We start from the raw sequence: 27,315 nt of genomic DNA on the forward strand, positions 1-27,315 counted from the left end.
TTCCCCAGTATTCAAAACGGTCATATTGAAGCTGTTACAAAGGTCATATATCAACAATGAACGATTGTCGTCGTACTGTTCCCCCCAGGCAGTTCCGTGAGAGTTGAAGTCTCCCAAGATCAATCGTGGCTCAGGAAGGAGTGAGCACATGTCATCAAGTTGTTTGCGGCTAACCGCAGCTCTCGGAGGCCAATACAAGCTGACAATACAGAGGTCTTTGCCTCTGATGTTTGCATGACAAGCAACAGCTTCGATCCCTCCAATAGGTGGAAGGTCAATTCGAAAAAATGAGTGGCACTTATTGATCCCCAATAGTACCCCTCCGTATCTGTCATCACGGTCCAAGCGTATAATATTAAAATCGTGGAAAGAGATATCATCTCGCGAAGAAAGCCAAGTTTCGGACAGAGCAAAAACATCACAATTGAAGTTATGAATTAAAAATTTGAATGTATCCAATTTAGGGATAAGACTACGACAATTCCACTGAAAAACAGTGATATCTCCGACCTCTCTATCTAAATTAGACATCAAGAGAGATAATCAATGCAAGGAGGGGCCATGTTTGCATCAATTGCTGTAAAATTGTCTTTAATACTGGAAGCATTGAGATGACAAGGGTTCTGATGGAGTCGGAAACATTAAAACACTTGAAGATTTGATCCAAAAGGTCAGACAACTTTATAAATCCCGATTGGGAAGTTGAGCTGGACGGAAAAACAGGGACAGTTGGGGTTTTTGATGTCCCCTCGAGTGCTGGGTCGTTCGAAGGTGAACTATTCCCACGGAAGCCAGGAGGAACCTGATTTTGCTTGTCCGCTGCACTCGATTTTTTAGGCAAGCTAACTGGGGGTATCACCGGGGGGACTTGTTCTTGAACTTTGGGAGTGGTCACATTTTTGCGCCGGGGATTCCCTTTGAAAATAAACGGTGTGCCCCCGCTAGCTGTGTCCGCTTCCATTTCATCAACTGGCAACGTGGAAAAGCTATTGTGTGTTGAGATTGGTTGTTGTTGTTGTTGGGCCAGTGGAGAAGCGCCCTTTAAAATTTCCGCAAAAGTGCGCTTCGAGCGTTCCTTTAAAGAGCGCTTCTGTTTCTCCCAGCGACTCTTGTAAGTTTCACAAGCTGAGAGCGCGTGTGGGGATCCTCCGCAATATGGACACTTATGCTCAGTCGCACTGCAGGATTTCTCCTCATGTTGCTCTCCGCAAGTGGCACAGCGCTCCTTGTTGGCACAATAATCTGAAGTGTGACCAACTGACTTGCATTTGTTGCAAGTCATGGGCTTTGGCACGAAGAGTCGCACAGGTAGTCTCAATTTGTCCACCATAACGTAGTCAGGGAGGGCGGCACCAGCAAAGGTGACTCGAAACGAGTCTGACGGCGTAAATTTAGTTTGGTCCCCATCATGGGAGAGTTTCCCGAGTTGGCGACAGTCCAAGATCTTTACTTCCGTTGAAGGAAGCTTCTTGAACTTGCCTTTTCCTTCTTTTTTTATTTGTTCGCTCGTCAGACCCGTTTCAGTTATCACCTCCTCAATTTCTACGTTATGGGAGGGTATAAATGTTCTATATTCGAGAGTGAAGTGTTGGTCAGCAACAATCTCGTTTGCGTGTTTCCGTTCATTCACGACAACTCGCAATTTGTTCGGTCTAACCCTGCGAATTTCAGATACAGAAGTTTATCTGGCCAGATCTTTCATGATCTGAATCACGTTAAGGCTTTTTCCTTTTGGTTTTGGCCGGAGGAAAACAACCCACGGGCCAGTTCCAGGTGCATCTTCTGGATAAACTCTGACACGTGGAGCGGAAACAACAGAGGGAGAAGACGAGGACGAGGATTGGGTTGGATCGGAAACATCAGAAGGGGGAAGCGAAATCGATGATGGGAGAGGGGGAGTGGAAGTAACAGTCGGTTCAGAAGGGAGGCTTGCTATTTTCTTAGAGGGGGGCTTGGAAGGATGAGCTGATTCGTCCCCAGAAGAATTATCTTCTTTTTGAGGGACTCGTTTATGTTTTTTCCCAGATCTTAAATGGGATTCATTATCGGAGATCTCCATCTCTGGAGATCCTCCACTATCCTCCATTTTACAAAAATTTCTGTTTTATTTCTAATATATTATTGATTTTAACAATATTCTCAAAAAAAAAAAAAATAACAAAACAAAAATAAATTATGATAATAATATTAAACAATGAACAAATGAGTTGAATAATAATATTAATATTAAATATGTGTACCTTAAAATAAAAGTTGTTCCGATACTGCGCTCTACTGCCCTAAACAGGGAGAGACAGAGGCTACGCGCTATGGATCAACACAATAGCGCAAGAATAGCTCACACGGTCACGTGATGTTAATTCCCGTTAACGACAGCCACACGATGGCGATCCCGTTATGCCGATGTTCAACAGCCGCCAAGGGCTGCAAGCTGCAAGAGCGCTGCTTCCTTTGTTCCACTTCACAAAAGGTCAATTCGAAAGCGGACAGCAATGACCTTCACTCGTACACTATACCAATCGCACAATAGTAAAAGTGGCAACGCACAATAACGACACTGAACTTTACTCGTCAAGAGTTGGATAGCGAATGAGAGAGGAGTGTTGAACCACCTTAGAAATTTTCCTTGCCCCCTAAAACCTCCACATGCCAAATTTGGTTCCGTTTGCTTGATTAGTTCTTGAGTTATGCAGGAATGTATGCTTCATTTGTATGGCAGCCCCCTCTCCTTCAGAGAGAGGGGAGGAGTGTCTATCTACCATAGGAACGTTTCGTGCCCTTAGAACCTTCATATGCGAAATTTGGTTTCATTTGCTTGATTAATTCTCGAGTAATGCAGAAATTTGTGTTCCATTTGTATGGCAGCCCCCCCTTAGAGGGAGGGGTGGGGTGTCTAACCACTATAAAAAAATTTTATTGCACCCTAAAACCTCCATATACCTAATTTGGTTTTATTTGCCTGAATAATTTCCGAGTAATTCAGAAATTTGTGTTTCATTTGTATTGGTATCGGTTCAGTAGTTTCCGTATCCATAAGAATCAGAAAGACAAAAAAACAGAAAGACAGAAAGACAGAAAGACAGAAAGACAGACAGACATCACTCCATTTATATATATATATATATATATATATATATATATATATAAGATAATGTTCTTATATATATATATATATATATATATATATATATATATATATATATATATATATATATATATATATATATATATATATATATATATATATATATATATATATATATATATATATATATATATAGATTTGGTTTCGCATGACGGTAGGAAAACTCTCTCCACAAAAAATGACAGCTAAGCTAATGTAGACGGCCATATTAACAGAAAGGGCTTCTGTTCGGCAGAGCGCAGAACGGAGATAAGTGTGTGTATATTTAGTTGCTTCAACCCATTGATATATGGATATTTGTGTGCGTACGTGCGTGCTTCATAACCCGTACGTAAAAATAGTGCATCTTCGCTACGCTGAAACCCCATTTGTATCTGCTCCTGTGTGCATTAGCCCTGTAGCGATGCAACAATCGCCTATTTTGACGTAGGACTACGTCTAACCGGAAGATATAGGGGGTGAAATGAAAATCTAGGCACTGAACAAGTAGGAAAAAATGCAAGATTTGGAACGCTTATAACTCGAGCATTTCTCAATAGATCGCAAAGGTTTTTGCATCAATTGATAGGAAATATATCTACGCATCTATCATAATGAATAACATTTCATTTTTCTTGAGATAAATAATTGAATAATTGTGAAATATCAAGCATTGTCCAAATGCACTATGTGCCCATTTTTGATTGGTCCATTTTGTGCTCCTCAAATAGTACCGACCAAAACGGGCAACCAGAGCAGCAGCGAAATAGAATGAAGCACGATTGGAAAGGAAAAAGAAAAAAATGAACGAAACATTGGTCGCAGTCTCACACATGCGTAATTCTCGAGCCAGCCAGTCAGCTTAAAAATCCCCGCTCCGCTGCCGTAACGATCATTCTCATTCAAACCGTACACCACATCGGATTGCATCACAAGACATCAACAAACCAACCTAAGCAGCCATGTCTGGACATGGTAAAGGAGGAAAAGTGAAGGGAAAGGCAAAATCCCGCTCGAACCGTGTTGGTCTGGAGTTCCCCGCAAGGGTAGCTAGGCCGAGCGCGTTAGTACCAGTGCACCAGTCCACCTAGCCGGCGTTATATAGTTTCGGCCGCCGAAGTGATTGAGTTGGCTGGCAAAGTTGCTCGCGACGATAAGAAAACCCGCATTCGGAACAGAACACATTCGGTTCGGTGGACATCAAGACAACAACAGGCAGTTGCAGCGAGTGGCGAGTGGCAAACGCAATCGAAAAACGGCATCTGGTAGCAGAAGAAAAAAGTTTGTTCTTTATACAATCTGCTTTGGTGGCAAATCCAGAACAAGGCGGCAGAATTTGGCAGTTGTTCTGAGCTTATTGATGGTTGGGTACTTTCCCGATTATTCAATTTTCACCAATTTTCACCTTCTAGATTGCAAGTACAGTAATTTATATTTAGCTCGACATTTAGCTAATTGGACGGACCTGTAATGCGACATATTTAGTTGGACATTTTTGTAAACATAGAGTTCGGGGTCCAAATTATGACCCCACATTGAAAGTCAACACTGTACCACTGTCATCGCAAATGTTCAATTACAGGTTAAAATTACCTCCAATCCGACACTGAGTGGTGGTAATGCGACTTGCCATTGAATGTAATTTACTGTACAACATGTCACAAAGCTGGATGGGAAGAAATTTTCCAACTGTGAAAGCTGTGGCGAGTGGCAACAAATCGCTAAACAGGAAGGTTTAGAAAACCCGCATCAAGAACAGAGCAGCTTCGGTTCGGCGCTCATCAAGGCAACAATTAGTTTCAGTGAGTGGCAAAGTGTTTCTCCGGCACGTCGCATTAAATGTAATTTACTGAACAACATGTCATAAGCTGGATGGGAAGAAATTTTCCAACTGTGAAAGCTGTGGCGAGTGGCAAACGCAATAGCTAAACAGGAAGGTTTAACCGAACAAGATAGGAATATCGAGTGATAACAAAAACACAACACCAAAGGTTCTTTTCAGAACCATCAACATGTTCATAAAGAGTAAACAGTAAACTAATCCATTTTTCAGGTAGATAGGTAGGTATTCACGTAGGAGAAGAAAATAAAACAATATATTTAAAATATATATTTAACAAAAGCTGTCCCCTTTGTATAGTCCTACGTCACTCCGGTTATGTCCCCGACATTACCCACCCGTCTTTTTTTATGCTATGATTACCGATTGTTTTGTGTTGCAACAAAACAAGGAGGGAAGATAGCGGGAGGGAAATATTTACGCTAGGGTATTAGTAATGAATCTCTGCTGAGGCGAATATTCAGCCTTTTTCCAAGCAGTTGACATTGTTTGTTTTCTGTCATCAATGCTTTGAACTGACGCTATGGCGAAGCAGGTGTTAATGTTGTGCACCAAAAAATTATTTGGAGAATACCAAGTTATTCAATAAATTATATTAAGTTATTAATTTATTTGGGCTCGCGTGCCAGGTTCAACTAGAATTGCATTTGCGCTAATCTTGATCATAATTAATGAGTGCTACTCTTTTCAAGGTTGTTGAGATTAACAGATAGAGTTTATTTCGTTTATTTAGTCACCAAGAAAGTAAATGTCGGTCTGGAATGTTGTATGTGATTTGGCTTCGCTTGCCAGTAGCAAAACTTTCTCCACTAAGGATGACAGCTGCGCTTATCTCGAGCAAAGTATTGTTCTGCGAGCACAAGAATGAATCATCAAACAATTATCATCAAATGATTCTACAATAAAAAAAAACATTTCAGAGCGACCAAACTGGTAGAATGGTTATTTCAAAACTTTCGTTGCATTATAAAATTACCACAGCCTAGTTCTACGTCAACAATGCGGTCGTGTCTTGAACACAACCTCCTATAATTTTTTTGGGAAGAAATATCAATAACTTCGAGTGAAATTGAGATATTGACAAGTTCTGCATCGCAAAATGTTTGTATTAGTATGTTCTAAAAGTCTTTCGAAGACAGTAAAGCGCCCTAATTTAATTTATAAGTTTCGCTTATGTCGAACTTTTTTTTTGTTTTATTCGCCTAATTTCCGGGGGGCAAGCGGATTGATTATAAAACAGGGGTTCGCGCAGAGTCAGCACCACGTAAACGCGTGCATACGATTCTAGCGCGACTCAAAATTCATTTTGATGGATATCAAATGGGACTATCCGTGTACCGCTGAAATATTTCGTATCATAAAACTGAAATATTTCGTAGCAATTGGCATCAATCTACTTCCTCTATTGCCTCTATTGTATTGCCTTTTGTAAAGCTTACCATAATAAATAGATTCCACACACAACGTAGAACGTAATTGCAAGGTTCATTGTTTATCGCTCCCAAAAAGTCCGTTTTCCCCGTATTTTTGCTGGTTGCTACTATTTTGCTTCGTTGGAAGTACTTTCTCTATAGTGGTTAGTGTGCTAGGTGTGCTGAATAAGATCGTCTGCTGCTGCTTCGCCAGATTCACCAGTTCTTTGGACACTCCACTGCCGATGCACGTGTCGTGTCACTGCTGGACCGTCCAGAGTTAACAATCCCTGAAACGTTGCCCGTTGCCCGTCCCATTGAACCGCCCGGTGAGCCCCCGTTACCCAACATTTTGGTGCCGTGACCAGGATTCCGGCGTCTGGTGTCCCATCTTCATTCGCGAAAGATCAACTCTAACCTCACTTTGCCGCCCGATCATCCGTATTGGAAGCTCCGAATCATTACTGCTACCCTTGTTGCTGGTTCCGGATTATTAAATACAAGGCCTCAAGTCTAGAGGTACCAGTGCTGCTGTGTTCCGGAGATGGCCGACGAGAAGAAGCTCAAGAGCAAGGAATCGCGAAGAAACAATGCCATTGACGGAATCACCCGGCAAGACCAGTTCCTCGCCGCATACGTCCCCGAGAAGCAGCATGAAGTCCAACATCGTCTAGATCGGCTGGAGCAAGTTTGGGAAGTATTCGAAAAACTACAGGACGAAATTGAAGACCTCGATGTAGCGGAAGCTTCTGCGGAGAAGCAGCGAACTTGATCCAGATCCAGTTTCGCTTATGTCGAACTTTAGTTTTTGTTTTATTCGCCTAATTTCCGGGGGGCAAGCGGATTGATTATAAAACAGGGGTTCGCGCAGAGTCAGCACCACGTAAACGCGTGCATACGATTCTAGCGCGACTCAAAATTCATTTTGATGGATATCAAATGGGACTATCCGTGTACCGCTGAAATATTTCGTATCATAAAACTGAAATATTTCGTAGCAATTGGCATCAATCTACTTCCTCTATTGCCTCTATTGTATTGCCTTTTGTAAAGCTTACCATAATAAATAGATTCCACACACAACGTAGAACGTAATTGCAAGGTTCATTGTTTATCGCTCCCAAAAAGTCCGTTTTCCCCGTATTTTTACTGGTTGCTACTATTTTGCTTCGTTGGAAGTACTTTCTCTATAGTGGTTAGTGTGCTAGGTGTGCTGAATAAGATCGTCTGCTGCTGCTTCGCCAGATTCACCAGTTCTTTGTACACTCCACTGCCGATGCACGTGTCGTGTCACTGCTGGACCGTCCAGAGTTAACAATCCCCGAAACGTTGCCCGTTGCCCGTCCCGTTGAACCGCCCGGTGAGCCCCCGTTACCCAACATTTTGGTGCCGTGACCAGGATTCCGGCGTCTGGTGTCCCATCTTCATTCGCGAAAGATCAACTCTAACCTCACTTTGCCGCCCGATCATCCGTATTGGAAGCTCCGAATCATTACTGCTACCCTTGTTGCTGGTTCCGGATTATTAAATACAAGGCCTCAAGTCTAGAGGTACCAGTGCTGCTGTGTTCCGGAGATGGCCGACGAGAAGAAGCTCAAGAGCAAGGAATCGCGAAGAAACAATGCCATTGACGGGATCACCCGGCAAGACCAGTTCCTCGCCGCATACATCCCCAAGAAGCAGCATGAAGTCCAACATCGTCTAGATCGGCTGGAGCAAGTTTGGGAAGTATTCGAAAAACTACAGGACGAAATTGAAGACCTCGATGTAGCGGAAGCTTCTGCGGAGAAGCATATGAAGTTGAGAGCGAAGGTAGAAGAGGTCTATTTTCGTGTGAAAGCCGGATTGATCACGAAACTCCCGCCCCCGGTAGTTACTGTCGCTGCCGGACCCCCTACTTCAAACTCCACCTCAACTGCTACTGTTTCCGCCATCGCTGGTGTGAAACTCCCGACGATATCGCTGCCCGAGTTTGATGGAGACTTTAACCATTGGCTGACTTTTCACGACACGTTATTGTCGATGATTCATTCGTCGACGGAAATTTCTCAGGTGCAGAAGTTCCACTATCTGCGGGCTGCCCTGAAAGGAGAAGCAGGCAACTTGATCCAGTCCATCAACATAACAGTACAGAACTATTCCGTTGCCTGGGATACGTTGGTCAACCGCTACGCCAACAAATCTATTCTGCGTAAGAAGCACATTCGAGCCCTGTTAAAACACCCGAAGATTCCAAGCAACAATCTAGAAGCCCTCCATAGAATCATAGACGAGTTTCAGCGCCACACTAAAGTGCTGGTACAATTAGACGAACCAGTCGCTCAGTTCAGCTCTATCCTCATCGAATTGCTCGAGGACAAATTAGATGACGCGTCGCTCACTGCGTGGGAGGAATCGATCGCAGCTGAGGATCATCCTACGTATTCACAAATGATCGCATTTCTGCAGAAGCGAGCTCGCATCCTTGAAACGATTTCCGTGAACCGTCCGCAGCATACCAACTTCAAGCCTCAGCCATCGGTCCAGAAAAGGTCTAACCAGCCCCGATTCAGCGTCAATGCCGCGATTGAAACCCCAGCAGAAACGTTCTCGACTTGTCCTGCATGCGAGAGACACAAGCATTCCATCTTCGACTGTTCTGTTTTCAACGGTCTCGACACGAAAGGCCGTCTGAAAGGGGTCGCTGAGAAGAAGCTCTGCAATAATTGCTTCCGTAGTGATCATTTCTCAAGCAATTGCCGTTCCAAGTACTCCTGCAAGCACTGTTCGAGAAGACACCATTCGATGATCCATCCCGGACCATACGCAGGGGACAACGCCCAACCCGAAGTTAGTTCTCCATCCCACGATCCCTCGCCCGGACCATCAGGAGTTGTGACAGCTATGGCTGCTGTGGCATCTCCCGAAGCCACACCAATGATCAAATCGTCCAACACTAGAGTGCTTCTAAAAACCGTAGTATTGTTCGTAGTGGATGTTTACGGCCAAGAACACGTTGCCCGTGCCCTTCTCGATACCGGTTCGCAACCAAACGCTATTAGCGAGCCCTTGTGTCAACTGCTTCATCTTCCTCGAAAAATGGTCAACGTTCCCATAACTGGTGTAGATAGCACGATTACCAACGCGAAGCATGAGGTTCGAGTAGAAATTCGGTCTCGAGTGGCCGATTTCCAGGAATCCATGGAGTTTTTGGTGCTTCGTAGAGTGACCCGCGATACACCGTCGATTTCGTTCCCAACCGCCCAATGGAAAATTCCCGACAGATGTTCGCTTGCTGATCCCGACTTCAACACATCCCGCCGAGTGGACATGATCATCGGTGCAGCTCGATTTTACTCGTTCTTGCGCGATGGTCGCATTCTTCTACCCGAGCCTGGCCCTATGCTTGTCGAAACTGTGTTCGGCTGGATTGTGGCCGGAAGTTTCGACAACCTCGATGAACTGGATTCCCCACCCGTTGTTTCCTGCCATGTTGCAACCGTGCCTTCCATCAGCGAGCAGCTAGAACGCTTTTGGACCGTGGAAGAGCTTGTGGGCTCGAACTATTCCGTCGATGAGCAGATGTGTGAGGATTACTACCGAGAAACCGTTTCCCATGACCAGACCGGTCGATACATCGTCCGAATGCCAAAACATCCTGAGCACGATCAGATGATTGGAGATTCGAAGGCTGCAGCAGTGCGCACATTCCGGTGGCTCGAGAAGCGATTGGCAAGAGACGAAAACCTAAAGGTCCAGTACCACGCGTTTATGCAGGAATATATTTCCTTAGGCCACATGTCGCTAGTTCCTGATGAAGATGAGGATAATTCTACGTGCTGCTACCTCCCCCATCATCCCGTCACAAAAGAGACCAGCTCAACCACCAAGGTGAGAGTGGTATACAATGGATCGGCAAAGACCGGTTCCGGATTTTCGCTCAACGACTCCCTGTTGGTTGGACCCGTCGTTCAGGACGAGCTCCTGACCCTAATCCTTCGGTTTCGGACATTTCGAATAGCACTCGTCCGATATCGAGAAAATGTACCGGCAGGAGCTGATGAACATTCTCGACCGGCCCTTGCAACGAATTTTTTGGCGCTTCGACACCTCCGCACCGATTCAGCCTTATCAATTGAATACGGTGACCTATGGCCTTTCCCCGTCATCGTTTCTGGCGACTCGCACCCTATTGCAACTCGTCGAAGATGAAGGCGCTTCGTTCCTGAAAGCTAGCAAAGCAGTGAAAAAAAACATCTACATCGACGATCTCCTCTCAGGGGCTAGCAACGTCAAGGAAGCAATACAACTTCGTGAAGAACTGGACGAATTGTTGCAGAAAGGCGGCTTCCGATTGCCCAAGTGGTGCTCTAATTCGCTTTCGGTTTTGGCCGGACTCTCACCCGAAATTCTAGGCACTCAATCTTCCTTGAAACTCGACCCCGACGAAAGCATCAAAACCGTTGGAATTCGTTGGAACCTGCAGCAGATGTCTTCCGGTTCGACATATCTGCCACCGTTAAAGATCAACCTCCTACCAAGCGCAGCATTCTATCTGCGATCGCCCAGCTATACGACCCTCTCGGAGTTATCGCCCCAGTTGTTATTCAGGCAAAAATTATCATGCAGCATCTCTGGCTCTTGGCTTTGGATTGGGATGACGTAGTCTACCCCGACCTGCAGCGCAAATGGGCTGAATTTTGTTCGCAGTTGCCTCATCTTTCCAATTTCTACATCGAGCGATTCGCCTTCGTTCCTGAATATTGCTCCGTGGAAATTCATTGCTTCGCGGATGCTTCAGAGGTAGCGTATGGTTCCTGCATATACATACGATCCGAGAACGTCGATGGAATTGTACACGTCAGTCTATTGGCCTCCAAGTCAAAGGTCGCTCCCTTAAAGCCTCTGAGCATCCCCCGTCTCGAGCTGTGTGCCGCGCTCCTCGCCTCCCGTCTGTATGGAAAGATCTTCAATGCGCTTGAAATGCAGGTATCCGGCTGTTTTTTTGGTCTGACTCGACTATTGTGCTGCAGTGGATGAAAGCCCCCCCGCGAACGTGGAAGACGTTCGTAGCAAACCGTGTCTCAGAAATTCAAGCTATCACTCATGGTTCACAATGGCATCATGTTTCCGGAAAAGAAAACCCGGCAGACATGGTTTCACGTGGAGTTTCAGCAGAAGAATTGGTTCGTAGTGAGTTGTGGAAGTACGGGCCCTGTTGGCTGCGGGAGGATAAGTCAATTTGGCCTGCTCCACGTGTGCAAGAACAGAAATTCACCGATGAAGAGCTGGAGTTGAAGAACACCGTAACAGTAGCCGCCCAAGTTCTTCTGAAAAATGTTCTGTTCGATAGATTTTCATCGTACACCCTTCTCCTAGGAGCAGTTGGATACTGCTTCCGCTTCTGCAGCAATGCCCGCAACAAAACCCAACGGAATTACAGCAGCGTGCTGTCCGTCGCCGAACTACAGAACGCCAAGCTTTCCATTGCGAATATGGTTCAATCCGAAGCATTTCTCGAAGATGTACAGCGGCTGCAGAGAGGACATGTGGTATCCCGCAAATCTTCCCTTCGTTTTCTGGACCCGTTTATCGACGCCAACGGATTAATACGCGTCGGTGGCCGGTTGCGCCTATCTAGCGCGCCGCATGACGTCAAGCATCAAATCGTTGTTCCCGGATTTCATCCTTCCACCAAGCTTCTTTTGAAGTACCACCATCGCAAGCTCGTACATGGTGGAGTAACGCTTACCCTCTCTGTCGTCCGCGACGAATTCTGGCCATTAAATGTCCGCCGAGCAGTAGAAGTGCCATTCGAACGTGCTACGAGTGCAGCAGATCCAATCCGAAGCCCATTCAACAACCAATTGGACAGCTACCAGTTGTCAGAGTGACCGCCAACGAAGCCTTCGTGTGTACTGGCGTAGATTATTGTGGGCCTATTTTTCTCAAGCCAACTCACCGCAAGGCCGCCGCTCGCAAATGCTACATCTGCGTGTTCGTATGTCTAAGCACGAAGGCGGTTCATCTTGAGCTGGCGAGCGACCTCAGTACGGCCGCGTTCTTGATGGCGTTGGATCGCTTTTTATGGAGGAGAAATAAGCCGAAACATCTGTACTCCGACAATGGCACCAACTTTATCGGTGCGAAGAATGCTTTGCACGATCTCCACGTCATGCTGCAAGCCGGAGCGGAAAACGACAAAATCGCCAAGCATCTCGCAGAGGACAGTATTCAGTGGCATTTGATCCCACCTCGCGCACCCAACTTCGGTGGCCTCTGGGAGGCCGCAGTAAAGGTGGCCAAAACTCATCTGGTCCGCCAACTTGGAGCATCGCTACTGTCGTTCGAGGAGTTCCACCGTTCTCGTCAAGATCGAAGGGGCCATGAATTCCCGCCCCCTGCTACCGCTGACCAGCGACCCTAACGACTTCTCGGCGTTGACTCCAGCGCATTTTCTTGTACGTAACATGATTCGTCCACTTCCCGAAGCCGATGTACGAGATACACCGCTCAACCGCCTCAACCAGTACGAGAAGCTTCAGAAGTACGCTCAAACGCGGTACGCTTCTGGTACCGCTGGCGCAACGAATACCTGAAGGAACTAAACCGGCAATACACTGCGAACCCTAAGCGCTATCCCATCAACGTTGGAGACGTCGTCATCATGAAAGACGAAGCCCTGCCGCCAGCCCGGTGGCCCTTAGCTCGCATCCTGGAGTTGCACCCGGGACCCGATGGTGTGATCCGAGTTGTGACCCTGCGCACTCCATCCAGCGTCTTCAAGCGAGCTGTTTGCAAGATTTGCCCATTAGAGTGTTCCTTTGAAAAATTATATATTAGATGTAGCTATTTGTCCCATATAATATGCATTCCAATTCGATTTGAACATTAAATTTTTGAAATATGCTTTCAAAAGGTCGGTGATGATGGATATCAAATGGGACTATCCGTGTACCGCTGAAATATTTCGTAGCAATTGGCACCAATCTACTTCCTCTATTGCCTCTATTGTATTGCCTTTTGTAAAGCTTACCATAATAAATAGATTCCACACACAACGTAGAACGTAATTGCAAGGTTCATTGTTTATCGCTCCCAAAAAGTCCGTTTTCCCCGTATTTTTGCTGGTTGCTACTATTTTGCTTCGTTGGAAGTACTTTCTCTATAGTGGTTAGTGTGCTAGGTGTGCTGAATAAGATCGTCTGCTGCTGCTTCGCCAGATTCACCAGTTCTTTGGACATTCCACTGCCGATGCACGTGTCGTGTCACTGCTGGACCGTCCAGAGTTAACAATCCCCGAAACGTTGCCCGTTGCCCGTCCCGTTGAACCGCCCGGTGAGCCCCCGTTACCCAACACATTTAGTAAATAAGAAATTGTAATTGTAAACATAAGATGAAATAAAAAGTACTGAGCCAGTCAGGCCAGGGAGCAGTATGCTAAGGATGCATAGTACGCTAGATATCGTGTCGTCTTTTTACTGACTGGTGGCAAAGCTAGCGCAACAATTTGTTTGTAGAATTTGAAATATAAAAGTTAGAGCAAAAAACAGTTTTTTTCATGGTGACCCTAACGCAAATTAGGAAAAATGCGCTATATCGGTTATTTCAAGAAATACAAAAAAAAATTATTCTACAAAAATGTTTTAAATAACTGGGACTACAACATTGTCAAACTATGTTTACCTCTATCTATAGAGATAAGAAAGTTAGATTTTTTCATTTCATCGAAAATGTTGGTCACCCTATTTTTGGCAACATGAAAATGGGCCCTTTATCATATGTAACAACTTTGTTGAAGGCAGTTTTTGTCTAGAGAATAACTGTCGAGCTCTAAATGCTAATTTCCACTTAAATGCATCTCCTGGACCATTGTGCAATGACACTAGATTCATGCCGCCCGTGATCGACTTACTGCTTATCTCGAATTGGAATCGACTCACCTGAGGCTTTCTTGTCCACACTTTGAAGGCGACGAATAAGCAACAAGCGCTGATCAATGCACGGACAAAAACTAGAGGAAACAAGCAACCTCTTTAAATGATCTAGTTCCAGAAAGCAAAAATAACATTCTCGAAGATGGCCCAGAACGAGGGTTTCAACAATAAGAAGCGTGTACCAAGTGATGCGAGAGTGTTTGTTTGTCATCAGGGAGTGACCCCCCCATCGGATTATGATTGTGAAATATTTCATATCGAACTTTAATTTGTTTGAGTCATCATCTTTAGTATTATTAATATCATTAGTTGTTTTCATGTCATACAACATTTTGTACTTCTGTCCTGAAAAACTCATTTCTGATTGAAAACAATATTTATAAACAGTAGGGTGGCAGCGAAAATGGTCATGTCAAATTTCAAAAACCGACCATGTACATTTTGTTTATTGGCCCTGTGCAAAGTTTCAGCTCAATCGGGCATGACTTAGGGGTGCCTCAAAGCGCTCAAAGTTTTGGTTGTTTGAATCTTTCAAGGGGGGAGTAAAGGAAATTTGGAAATCGAAATTTCTTTTTTGATGCCAAATGACTTAAAAAAGTATTCTAAAGTCTGTGAAAAAAAAAATACATTTTGACCAAAAATATACCTTCTGGGCCTGAGTGGCAAATGATGGTATGGAAAAAAATAATTATCGAATTTAATCCATTCGCCACTCAACTGTCTCCGCTGTTCCGTCTGCTGAACAATGGAAAAATAGAGAGAATACCCTTACGCCTAAATGGCTACTACTGTGTAATTTTTCATAATGTAATGGAACAGAAAACTTAACGCCTAAATGGCTACTACTAACTACTGTGTAATTTACAATTTATAGAAACATAAACATATGTACATGTACACGATTAAAACCCGGCTCAGTTACAGCTAAAATGCTTATGAGCCTGAAAAATAAATGAATGGGATAAAAAAACCCTTTCGCCATGAGCGTCGTTACGACATCCGACATCCGCGCGATGAGCTGTGTGTACGAGCGTCGTCTGTAGGCGACATGAGACACACCAGCGCGATGTGCATACTTTTCGGCGCAGTGCTCCGTACAGCGGTAGCACTCCGGCGGAGCACACTGCCGTATTGAAAGGGTTAAAGACCGACCGTGTACATTTTGTTTATTGGCCCGAAAAAGTGACCTGTGCAAAATTTCAGCTCAATCGAACAAGATTTAGGGGTGCTTTAGGGGTGCTCTCGAAGTTTTGAATTTTTGATCCTCGAAAATCTCGGAACGAAAACCTCGGAAATTTGGAAAATCGTATTTTATTTTCGATGCCAAATGATTTAGAAATGCATAAACCGTCAAGATATGGTGTTTTCTCGAAAAATAAATTTTACTTAGCCTGAGTGATTTATTTTACTTAGCCTGAGTGACCAAAAAATCAAAACTTTGAGTGTTTTGAGGCACCCCTAAATTTTGTCCGATTGAGCTGAAATTTTGCACAGGTTTTTTTAGACCAATAAAAAAGATGTACATGGCCGGTTCTTTGAATTCGATAATAATTTTTTTTCATACCTTTATTGCCACTCAGGCTAAGAGATTACACCATTTCTTGACGTCTCACGCATTTTTAAATTATTTGGCAAAAAAAATTTCTATTTTCCAAATTTCCTTTACTCTCCTCTTGGAAGATTTTCGAGAATCAAAAAATCAAAACTTTGAGCGCTTTGAGGTACCCCTAAATCATGTCCGATTGAGCTGAAACTTTGCACAGGTAATTTTTTGGGCCAATAAAAAAATGTACATGGTCGGTTTTTGAAATTCGATGATGAAATTTTTTCCATACATCCATTGTCACCCTAATAAACAGTAATATTTATGATTATATTTTCTCTTTCTTTTTCAGACTGAACAATTTGCAGTATTATGGATTTTATTGATAGTAATTGTACTAGGTAATACGGCTGTGTTAATTACACTGTTTTTAAACAAGAATCGCAAATCGAGGATGAACTTCTTCATCAAGCAGCTGGCAATCGCAGGTTAGTTGATTATTGTTTTTTAGTTTTCTTATTAATTCTCTACTCAGAAATCTAAATAACAATGAATTGAAGTTCCCTCGAATATAAAACTATAAACGAGGTCATATGAACTGCTTCTCCTTCTTCTTAAATGGCACTAACGTTCCAAGAGGAACTTCACCGTTTCAACGTAGTATTACTTGCGTCATTTTTACTAGTACTGTAGAACTCCGATTATCCGCGAAATAGTCGGGTTAGGTCATCGCGTAAAACGAAAATCGCGGATAACGCAATAAAGAGCCAAAATTGAGTTGCAAACACGAAAAAAAAATTTTAGCATGAAAACTATGTTTCATCAATACAGAAATTATTGAACTATCCATCTGTAAGGTCATGTACATCAGTGTTCAGATAATGTGAAAGCCATGACCAAAACAAAAGAGGGCAACTCTACCACTCACTGACAAATTTCGGGAAGGTTTGTAGAATTACTACGGCGCTCGCTTTCGCGGATAATCGAGGTTCTACTGTACTTAGTTGAGATTTCTATGCCAAATAACACGCCTTGAATGCATTCTGTGTGGCAAGCTCTAGAATACGCGTGATCTCAGTGCAAGTCGGAGAAAATTTCTTTGACGAAAAATTCCCCCGACCAGAACGGGAATCGAACCTATGTTAGGTGTGACGCTAACCACTCGGCCACGGGATCACCACATGAACTGCTACGACGAATTCAATATGGTTATTGTTGATTCAACGCAACTAGATAAATATTCTTAACCGGGGCTTTCTTGAATGTGCCAAATATGAAGAAGAGTCAATACAAAACGTTGTTCAACAAGTTCGTATGAACAATTTACAGCAAAATTGGAGTTTATTTATAGAAATTGTTTTCCTCAAGATATTCAAAAAGATAAATTTATTACTGAAATTTATCTTTTTGAATATCTTCTACAAACGTGCACAAATTTTATGGAGGATAGTTATGGAAATTACAGTGTCCTGCACAATATATGATACACGAGGGAATGATGTGAATCATTCGGTTCGAAGTTCGTGACCCATCAACAATAAGGAATCACTCGTGTTTCATGGAACTTGCCATTGTTGTTCACAATACCGTTTGTTACTTAAAGATTAGAAACATAGTGATTTTATTTCAGTTCTGTTTTCTCCTGTAGAGTAATGCGGGGCAAAGGTGCGCACGGGGTAAAAGTGCGCATTGGCCTTTTCGAAGCAAACGAGCATAAAAATTTGTCAAAAGTGTATTCGTTAGAAAAATTATTACACCAGCAGCTCACACATATAAACAAGAAACATTTCATGAAGGTGGCAAATAGTTATGAGGTGAAATGAGTTTTGCGATGTTTTGATCTATTTTTTTCAGTTTTGAAGATGACGATTTACTTACCTAAAATAACTGGAAAGTTCGAAAGGAAACCTTAATTCTATTATTCTTTTATTGACAATTCTATTTCTGCTGAGATGTGTGAGCGAGATCCTAGGGCGGTTCAGATAGGTACTTGCGAGTGAGCAGTCTGTGGATCTGGCGGACCACTGAAGAGTACTGGACAAAACTTTCTGTGGTATAACTCTCAAAGATTTACGGTGCCTGGTGTTTGATTTTGCAGAAGCCAACAACCTCCAGCACGAATTCAACCAAGTTGCAAATCTGGCAGGAAGAGACTGGGTTTCTAGCTTCATGAGGAATCATCGTATGTCTCTCTGTCTGGCGCTCGGAATCCTCAGAACCAAAATCCAAGATGAGGAACAAAAATAAAAAAAATGCTTAAAAATAATTCAAAATGAATTTCAAATGAAAAATGTTTTTATTTTCACCGTGAATTCAATTCAATAACGGTTATGTTTCGTTATGCATTCACAATGAACTTCAAATAAATATTGTTTTTTTTTCAACACTGAGTTTCAAATAAATCAAGTGAAGATAACTATGTATTTATAAACTTGATCTATATAAATAAAAATGATTTGGTGTCCGTTCCTCTTGATTTAACTCAAGAACGGAGCAACGGATTTCAACAGTCAGTATCAGGATTGATGCGTCTTAATCTGCATCAGGTTTAAATTTCAAAAAAGAAATTATATACCGCGAGTATAGATTACTGTGAGTGAGCTAAATATGCCCGCGATAAGAGTAGCTCATTTGGAGAGGTTAACACTACTTAATGTGAGCTTTCATTATCGGTACTGGCAACACGTCATAGTGGCGAGAAGATCTGACATGTTGTTGCATAGGCCTCTTTCGACCACGGACCAACCTCGAGGTAAGATGTGCAAACGTGCACTCGAACAAGTGATCTGATGCGCCGGATGATTCTCGTCTGGAATCTGGGCCTCACATTTTGGCGATCCTGCCAGGAGTTCAATTCTGGACAATTGGACAGTTAGTAACATGGACTTTTTAAAAATTATGACGAGAATCACTCGTCATGAAAAAAACGAAAAGTGAGTGATTATTTAGTGGAGAAGCACGGGCAAATTCCAACCTCCAAAAACTGAAGAGAAATACAATTAGTTTTTTTTGTTTGTAATGCAAAAATTACAACGATAGACGAGATGAACTGTTTTCACCGTCGTCGATAGACCGCGGAGGTCAAGAAAAATTTCAACGAGTTAATAAGACGAGGTGGACTGTTTCCACCTTCGTCGATGGACCGCGGAGGTCGAAAAAATGTCGAGTTGATAAGTTGATTAGGTGAACTGTTTCCACCGTCGTTGATAGACCGCGGAGGTCGAGAAGAAATTAAAACGCGTTGAAAAGACGAGGTGGACTGTATCCACCGTCGTCAGCAGACCGTGAAGTTCGCTAAAAAAGTTCCTGGATAGTAAGAATGATTCCAAAGTATAACGAGTTGGACGATTGTTTCCAGTCTGTCGGTAAACAGCGGAGTTCGATGAATAAATACTAGGAAGTATTCAAGAGAGCGAATGAAATGGTTTTAACATTGCGATGTTTTGTAAATTACAGACTACGACTGCGAGTAGAACCTAGAAAGAATCTCTTGACACGAAAAAAACGGAAACAGAAAATACAGAAAAGAACGTACGAGCTACTGCTAGTTCGGATAGCGAGAAAGAAGAGTCGGATAACCTCTACAAATCCATGTGTTTGGATGACCAGGGCCAGGATCTGAACGGAAGTAAAAGCAGCGACCAAAAAAACGCGAACGGTAATCGGTTGTCGATCTGTAGTCGAACAGTATTCGGAAAAAGGACGTGAGAATGCTTGGCACACACAATCAACTCTATCGGCTGGCTTCTATGAAACACGGAATCGGCTAGCGTGATTTCTTTGGAAAAGCGATCGGGAGCACGACGAAAGCTCAGATTCCGTTATGTAGGACTCCTCGTTGGATACTTTAGTCAGCAAAACCTAGCAGTGAATGTACGGATCCGGGTTGCCGCCAAGCAATCAGAGAGATACAGCCGTAGGAAGCAAAATCCGAGACTATTGAGAAGATCGTGCGCTTGGAGAAAGCCATATCGATGCAAACAAAAAGGATGTGCACGTACGAACGACCGCGACTGGTAAGCACAACGCATCTCAACGTTGACGAGAATTGTAGTGCTCTTTATGGTTCGAGTGACCGTGGCGACGGTATTCGAGCCACTGTGGGATGGGATCACATTAGATCTTTCCCGAGTGGAATTCCCAACAACAAAATGTAGGAAGAATGGAACCGCTTCATTGAAAATTTCGAAATAGCGGCATCCGTAGGAAACACGGTCAACGCACCACAGCGATCAAAACTTCTGTTTCTATGCTTGGGTTAAGAGTTTCAGGATATTGTGAGAGCAGCGAAATTCGCGTCAAGCCTTACAAAACCCGACTGTTGGACACGGGAGGATGTTCAATTTAAATAAACCAACTCTATTCCGTTAGTGTGATGGTTAAAAAATCCTACAAATATTTTATTTAGTTTCGTATATCATTTTTATAAAAAATATATTTACTTTGAGTCTCCTCCACAGTCTAATCTTCACCTACTGCCTCTGATATTAAACCTTCTGTTACAAAGAATAAATTTAAATTTAAATTCTATTCAAATACATAAATCTGTGCATCCATTTCACCTTCAACTAATTTGTCAATTACATAAATTCAAATTAGATTGATTTCGATTGATCTTTTTACAATTTTTAAAAGCGTATAGCGATTCAATTTTTCTTTAACCCTTTCAGTTCAATTTTCTTTTCAAGGATGAGGAACCTATTATCTCCTATTTGTATCTTCATCCCTATTGTGTGTCTCTGGCTTGAAAACGATATTTTCTTGCAGCATCTGGAACCGTTGTTTTGGAATAGAGCGCGCACGCAGATTGCGTAACACCGACTGTTATTCAGTCTTCGTGAACAATGTCCAGTGATACCTGCAGTCTATGACGGACGCAACACATGGCGTTCGCAGAAGTAAATCGAGTTATTGTGGAGTTCCGGAAGCCACTAAGGAATCAGCCAGGAAGCAATTGTTGCTCCGTGTACGAATACACGTCTTACCTCGTTGAACGCCGGATACCAAAAGAGGTCGAGCAATGGTTGTTCTCGCAGTTAATGCTTATCTCGTGTAGAGTTTACACACACTCTTTCATCGAACTCCCCAGCCCTACTATGCCTTACTTCAGTCCATGTTACACTGCGCCATATTAGCCCATGCACTCTCCAGCCCTATTTCGCCTCACGTCAGTCCATGATGTACTGTTCCATATTCAGCCCACACAGTTATCGTTCGTAATCGTTGCCACCGTTGTTATCATCCCTCACACAGAAGCGGTACCACAAGTCTAGCGCTGGACAAGACTTGCCATGGATGCGGCGAACGCGGCCATTTCATTGCACTGTACTGATAGCGACGAGTAATCAATGCACAGAGTGATGTCAATCGAGTCAACTCTTCCGGTTGAACTGATAAAAGGAGTGAAGACAAAAAATGTATAAACAAAATGAGCTTGTGAATTGTTTCGAATAAATAACTAGTTTCGTTTCGAACTTAACGAACAAACTGTTTTATTTACGTTCTAACGTTTCAGCAAGTTATTGCCGCTGAGCGATATGTTGGTTGATTGTAGCATGGGATCGTCGACTCCAATAAGTTTTATGATAAACTCCGAAGCCATCCCTCATCGAAGGGATGGATGCTCCTAAACGCGAATTTCGCGTAGGATGAGCCGACCTTCATCCCGTTCAGCCGTCTATTAAATGGGTTACATGCTTACGGCTAAAAACCGCCGATAGCTGCCTTCATAGCTGAAATTATTGTCCCTGGAACCACAAAACCTCCAACTGCAGCTTTATTTAGATTTCAAGTGAAGTGCGACGTTCGTTACTTGGTAGATCGACGACTAGAGACATGAGCTTGCTGCATGTGGGAGTAGCCAGCTATGAGAAACCAAGCGACACACAAGAGTTTCCCAAAATGCCGGGATTCAATTCCAAATTCAGCATCGACAGTAATGTGGTCCCAGTCAAGAACGTCTATTACAATGTTCTAGCGGCTTCCAGAGAGGGGACAAGCGTCTTACTATGAGTGATGGAAACACGTGGCATGATAGGGCGAGTCACTAAAACAACAGAATAGATTAGCGGAATGCCTGCAGTTGCTAAAGGCAAAGATCGTCTCCGGATGGTCGACAACATGCGATTGCCTAACAAGGCAATTAACCGAGAATATTATCGTCTACCGCTGATCGATAGAATGAAGATAAAACTTCATAGAGCTGGCTCCTTCTTAATTTAAATAATACATACTACCATCTAGAGCTATGTAATGAGTCCCTACAAAATTCCAAACTGAAATGGGAAAGTTTCGTTTCGTCAGGTTAATGCTTGGCTTTAATTGTCTGGGTAGACGTTTCACACTGCACACGGATGCTCAGGGAGTAACTTTCATCTTGAATCGAGCTAGGAAAAAGTCAAAGAGAGGCCTTACTCGAACAGATAGCTGGGCACTTCGTCTCAGTACGTATCTTTATGACAGAATTTGTCCACGGAAGAAACAACAACGCGGACAAACGGTCACGGTGATACAGCAGAATTGATAGTCCGTTTGATGAAGAATATAATTCCTGGGAAAAAGAGCCGTGATCGAGGCAAACGCGGTTAAATTTCTGACTAATGCGGATATATCGAAAGCTATTGCTATAGGTGAGACGCTATGATCAGTGATGAAATCTCTCGAAACTGGGTAGTGGACCGGCATGTATCGCAAACTAAAAAAAAGGTGATCAAATGAACTAGACAGCACAGCAACGTTCCATTCGCCAAAGAATGGTACCACAGTATATGAATGATTACGCCCTTGCAGTGAAATCCTATGAACTGGAAATGTAAATAAACATAAACAACTTGATTATGGACGGCGCCAGTGGTTGTATGGTTAGCGTAACAGCCTCACAATCCGATCGGCCTGGGTTCAATCCCAGCTGGCGTCGTTGGGATTTTCTGAGGCGAAAAATCTCTGGTTACGTCTTCCTTCGGAGCGGAAGTAAAAGAAGTTGGCCCGGCTCATGAGTTGTTGAGTCTGATAGGTAGGAACAGGTGGAGTCGCCTCCCTGATGTCGGTGATTGGCACTAAAGTGGCGGAAATAGGCCGACGAAAAATAAGCGAAGATAAAAAAAAAAACTTGATTATGTTTTACTATAAAAAGTGATATGAATAAACCAGCCATCATCGAAAAAAACACATCCAGTTCTCTTTTTCTCGTTTGTTTTGATTCTATGATTTGACAGATACGCTGAATAGCTGAATGAGCGAGTGCGCTTTCAAAAGCTTTCATTATCGGTACTGGCAACACGTCATAGTGGCGAGAAGATCTGACATGTTGTTGCATAGGCCTCTTTCGTCCACGGACACAAGTGCTCTGATGCGGCGGATGATTCTCGTGTGGAATTTGGGCCTCACAATTACGTACATAAAAATAATTTCTGTGGGAACTTGAGTGTTCGAAATGATTTATACCAATATATCAATCGTGGGTGGGACAAAGTTCGCTGGGTCAGCTAGCTTGTTAATAAAAACGAATTCTGTTTCAAATGTTGGACAATTTCGGATGTCTTATATTGACAATCTCCTTCTCCAATCCAATCTCCTTGAGATAAGCACGATCCTATCGTAACACCAGAGCATAAACAAAAACCCTATCGTTAAACGAACTACGAATAACCGAATCCCGACCCTATCTATTTATGACTAATACGATCCTCAATAAGGATCGTGTGATAAAGATGTGTTCATTTCGGTTCGATCTGGCCCTATCACAAACTTGGGTAAACTAAACCCGTCTGTTATTATGGGGTCGCTGCAAGGTGCGCAGGCTGAAGTGCAGTGATAGTGTAATCCGTTCTTCATGTTATAAAAAATCAATGTTGAAGAATAAATTCTGATTCTATCAAATAAAAGATGGCGATGTTTTGGAGGACTCCAGAAAAGCCAGAGTAAATCAACACAACTTTTAAATCCGTAGGGAATAATTCTGCATGCTTCCATACAATCCAAAAAGTATTACCAACTTTTAATCATACATGACAAGTACATTCCGTTAACATTATTCAATTTCTATTTTTATCTCTTCAATGTTCTCCCATCGGTAAAACAAACGACCAAATTTAGACCTCAGTGTAGGATTGCTGAGCGTACTGACGGATATCGTGCAGCGGATTACTATTTCCTGGCTGGCGGGAAACATTGCCTGCAAAGTGATACGCTTCGTCCAGGTGTGGGTCACGTATGCGTCAACCTACGTGCTGGTAGCTCTCAGCATCGATCGCTACGATGCAATAACTCACCCAATGAACTTCTCCGGATGCTGTAAGTGGAAAAGCGAACTTGTTTGCTGCCCTCGCCCACTCACTAGCTAGTTGTTGGCAAGTTCGGTTGCTACCAACCACCGGCTAGTGATTAGGGGGGAAACATTTTGAAGTAAACCAGGACGTAGGACGCATACTGATAATGAGTTATTCATGATTTTGTCTATATATAGGGAAGAGAGCTAAACGGCTGGTGGCGACTGCATGGGGTTTCAGTGCCGTGTTTTCATCGCCCATGTTTTATCTCTACGAGGAGCGAGTTATTCAAGGTTAGTGGGGGATACATTGTATCTATGATGATTAAAATCATTGTTCCTTGATGGATTGGAGACGCCTCTTTGTTCTGTTGTTGTTGCATTTCGCAGACCAGCTGCAATGTTGGATAGACTTGGGTGATGCTTTCCGGTGGCAGCTTTACATGTGCTGGGTGGCAACATCATTGTTCGTGATTCCGGCATTCATTATCTCGGCTTGTTACGTTATCATTATCAAAACCATCTGGTCGAAGGGATCCATGCTGGCACCAGTTGGTGGGAAGTGTGAGTATAGGCCTGTGTATTTTGAATGCGATTATTTATGTGTTACTCCAGCGATATTAACAATTCCTTTTTCGTTCATTGAGTATCAAATTTTGATTCAATTTTTAAAGAAATAAGTGTTATAAGCGGAATGAGTGATCATCAATAACTTACTCAAGTCATATGCTCCTGTACTGAAAACTGCTTGCTCCAGCTAATTCTTGTCATTTACTACTCCCACAACAGGTCGATATCAGAACGGTAGTGCTGATTTCGCCAGCCGCCGCGCCAGCTCCCGAGGAATAATTCCCCGAGCGAAGGTGAAAACCGTCAAGATGACCATCGTAATAGTGATTGTGTTTGTCCTCTGCTGGTCCCCGTACATAGTGTTCGATCTGCTGCAAGTGTTCGAGCAGATCCCGAGAACCCAAACCAACATCGCCATCGCAACCTTCATCCAAAGCCTAGCGCCCCTGAACTCGGCCGCAAATCCGTTAATATATTGTGTCTTTTCGACGCACTTTGTCAGGACGCTAAAGTATGCTAATTTTTCCTTGTGCCGTTTTAATATGATTAAATCCCAATTCATATTTATTTGTTTCGCCCCCCGCAGAAGACTCCCACCATTCCGATGGCTTTTCTCGTCAGGCCTATGCTGTTCCAGTCCGGAGGATGCGAGCGTTCACAGTGGCTGCCGGCAGTCGGCAAATGGAAGTCGATTACGAAACCAGCACAGTAGTGATTCCATGAGAACCCTCACCACATCGTTGACGGTTTCAGCGCGGAGGTCAACCACCCTGATTCGGACGCCGAGGGTGATTGTGTAACAGTAGGGGATCCCAGCAGCCGCCCCCGGGGGGTTCTGTGGTGAACCGCTTAGGGGTTAGATTTTCCCGGTACAAAATTTGCTAGCGAATAGAAGCAGCGCACGAAGATCTAGTCAAATTTTTAATTTAAAGTCTAAAACTAATTATAAAACAATTTTAGAGAGAGGTTTTCCATAGTTAGCAGATCGTTTTTCGATAGACATTCGGGGGTAATATTTAATTATTCTTCTTATAGAGAACTCTTGTTGTTTGTTGGCCAGAGTAATAGCTAAGGTGTACATAGAAATATTGTAATGAGTGCCAGTTGCGAGAACCATTTTAGCCTTACGGACACTATTTTAGACGGCGTTATATAAGTGCTTTATATGTATGCGATACACAGGTGTATACCAAAAACTGAGGACAAAAATCCATGATTGAATATACGTTTAGTGTAAATTTTAATGCATTTATACGGAAGATTCGTAGAAAATAATGTATGTATATTAAGCAAACAGCGTTATAACTTAGTATTAATCATTAGACTGATATTACAGTGTATATTGTAGATGTAATAATTTAACCACCCATGAAAATAGCATTGAAAAAGTTTATAAAGAATGTTAGAGAGTAGCGCATGCTATGTTTTTTATTTTATCTTTGAAATATCCATAACAAGATTTTTTTATTGCGTACAGGATGATTTCTGGAGGTTTGTTCAATTTATATTGCGGTCTCTTCATAGAAAAACTCGACCACTTGCCACTACTTGACAAATATTTAATTCGGGACCTAAAACGTATCCTTTATATTTTAGTAGGTACTCATCTAGGATAGGGGTTCAGACATGAATGGCGCACACGACACGTGTAGTTTATAAGTCTGAAAATCTCCTATTGAAAGGCTAAATGAACAATAATGGTCCTACATAATTTTGGAAGTGAGCTAAACACACCATATGATTGGCAAGGCTTAATCGTTTCGTTATGAAGACAATGCTTCGCGTTGGATGAAAACGAAAATCGGAACCTGTTGGAATCTGCTTTCCCATGCGTATCTTATCGTTGAGCATGACAGACGTACGCCAGCAGACGCGAGAGAATTGGGTGGCTATATGCCGACACGCGTCCGCATAGAGTTAATACTAGTGATGAAACGAACAATAGTTTGGTCGGATACTGGAGGCCGGATGGCTCTTCACTTGTGACTACGAAACTGAGAGAAACTACATGTGTGGATGGAGAAAATAAAGGATTATATTTTAGGGAGAAACAAACCCATTTTTACATAAAAATAATGACCAATGAACAAATTTTTCGTTTAGAATTAGTATCCTTTAATAAAGAATAAAAGCATTCTGCAAAAAAATTAAACAATTTTTTTTTCGTGATAAGGATTTTCTACTACAATGGTGAGATTTTTGTGGATATATTGTAATAATTTTATTATTAAACGAGTAAGAGTAACGACTATGAATTTAAATATGCAAAAAAAACTTCTAGAGTTCTTGAAATGGAAACATCTCGACAGAAAATTTTGTTGGAGTATATAAAATTTCTTTCGACGAATCTTCGAAAACTCACGACACATTTTGAGACTGTTTCAACAAAATGGCAAATGAAAGTAAAGGGTGTGTCACATCAAATTGCATCACGGAAAAAACGCTGTAGAAATTTAATTTTTAGGAATTATATCTTCAGCTTTCGCTTATAATCAGATAAGAGTGTATAGATCACGTTGGCCATGCTTCACTGTCAATTTTTCGTAAATTTGGAAAAATGTCGTCGAACGAAAAAGAGCGTCGTGAATTAATCCTGTGCACTCATTTCGAGAATCCAGAGTTGTCACATCGGGACATCGGTAAG

At 42.7% G+C, this 27,315-nt stretch overlaps 1 protein-coding gene across 4 annotated transcripts in view; it reads left to right on the forward strand.

The window, feature by feature from the left end:
• LOC129775858 (cardioacceleratory peptide receptor-like) overlaps positions 1 to 26,082 on the forward strand; it is a 237,690-nt gene extending 211,608 nt beyond the window's left edge. For all 4 annotated transcript variants that reach the window (XM_055781019.1, XM_055781018.1, XM_055781021.1 and 1 more), the window contains 6 exons: positions 16,188 to 16,323; positions 23,930 to 24,127; positions 24,300 to 24,395; positions 24,492 to 24,665; positions 24,891 to 25,182; positions 25,258 to 26,082. In XM_055781019.1, the coding sequence (XP_055636994.1) occupies positions 16,188 to 16,323; positions 23,930 to 24,127; positions 24,300 to 24,395; positions 24,492 to 24,665; positions 24,891 to 25,182; positions 25,258 to 25,471 (1,110 nt within the window). In that variant the 3' untranslated portion in view covers positions 25,472 to 26,082. The remainder of the gene's footprint in view (positions 1 to 16,187; positions 16,324 to 23,929; positions 24,128 to 24,299; positions 24,396 to 24,491; positions 24,666 to 24,890; positions 25,183 to 25,257) is intronic.
• Positions 26,083 to 27,315: the final 1,233 nt, after the last annotated feature.

Source organism: Toxorhynchites rutilus, chromosome 3 (assembly GCF_029784135.1).
Source record: "Toxorhynchites rutilus septentrionalis strain SRP chromosome 3, ASM2978413v1, whole genome shotgun sequence".
Lineage (NCBI taxonomy): Eukaryota > Metazoa > Arthropoda > Insecta > Diptera > Culicidae > Toxorhynchites > Toxorhynchites rutilus.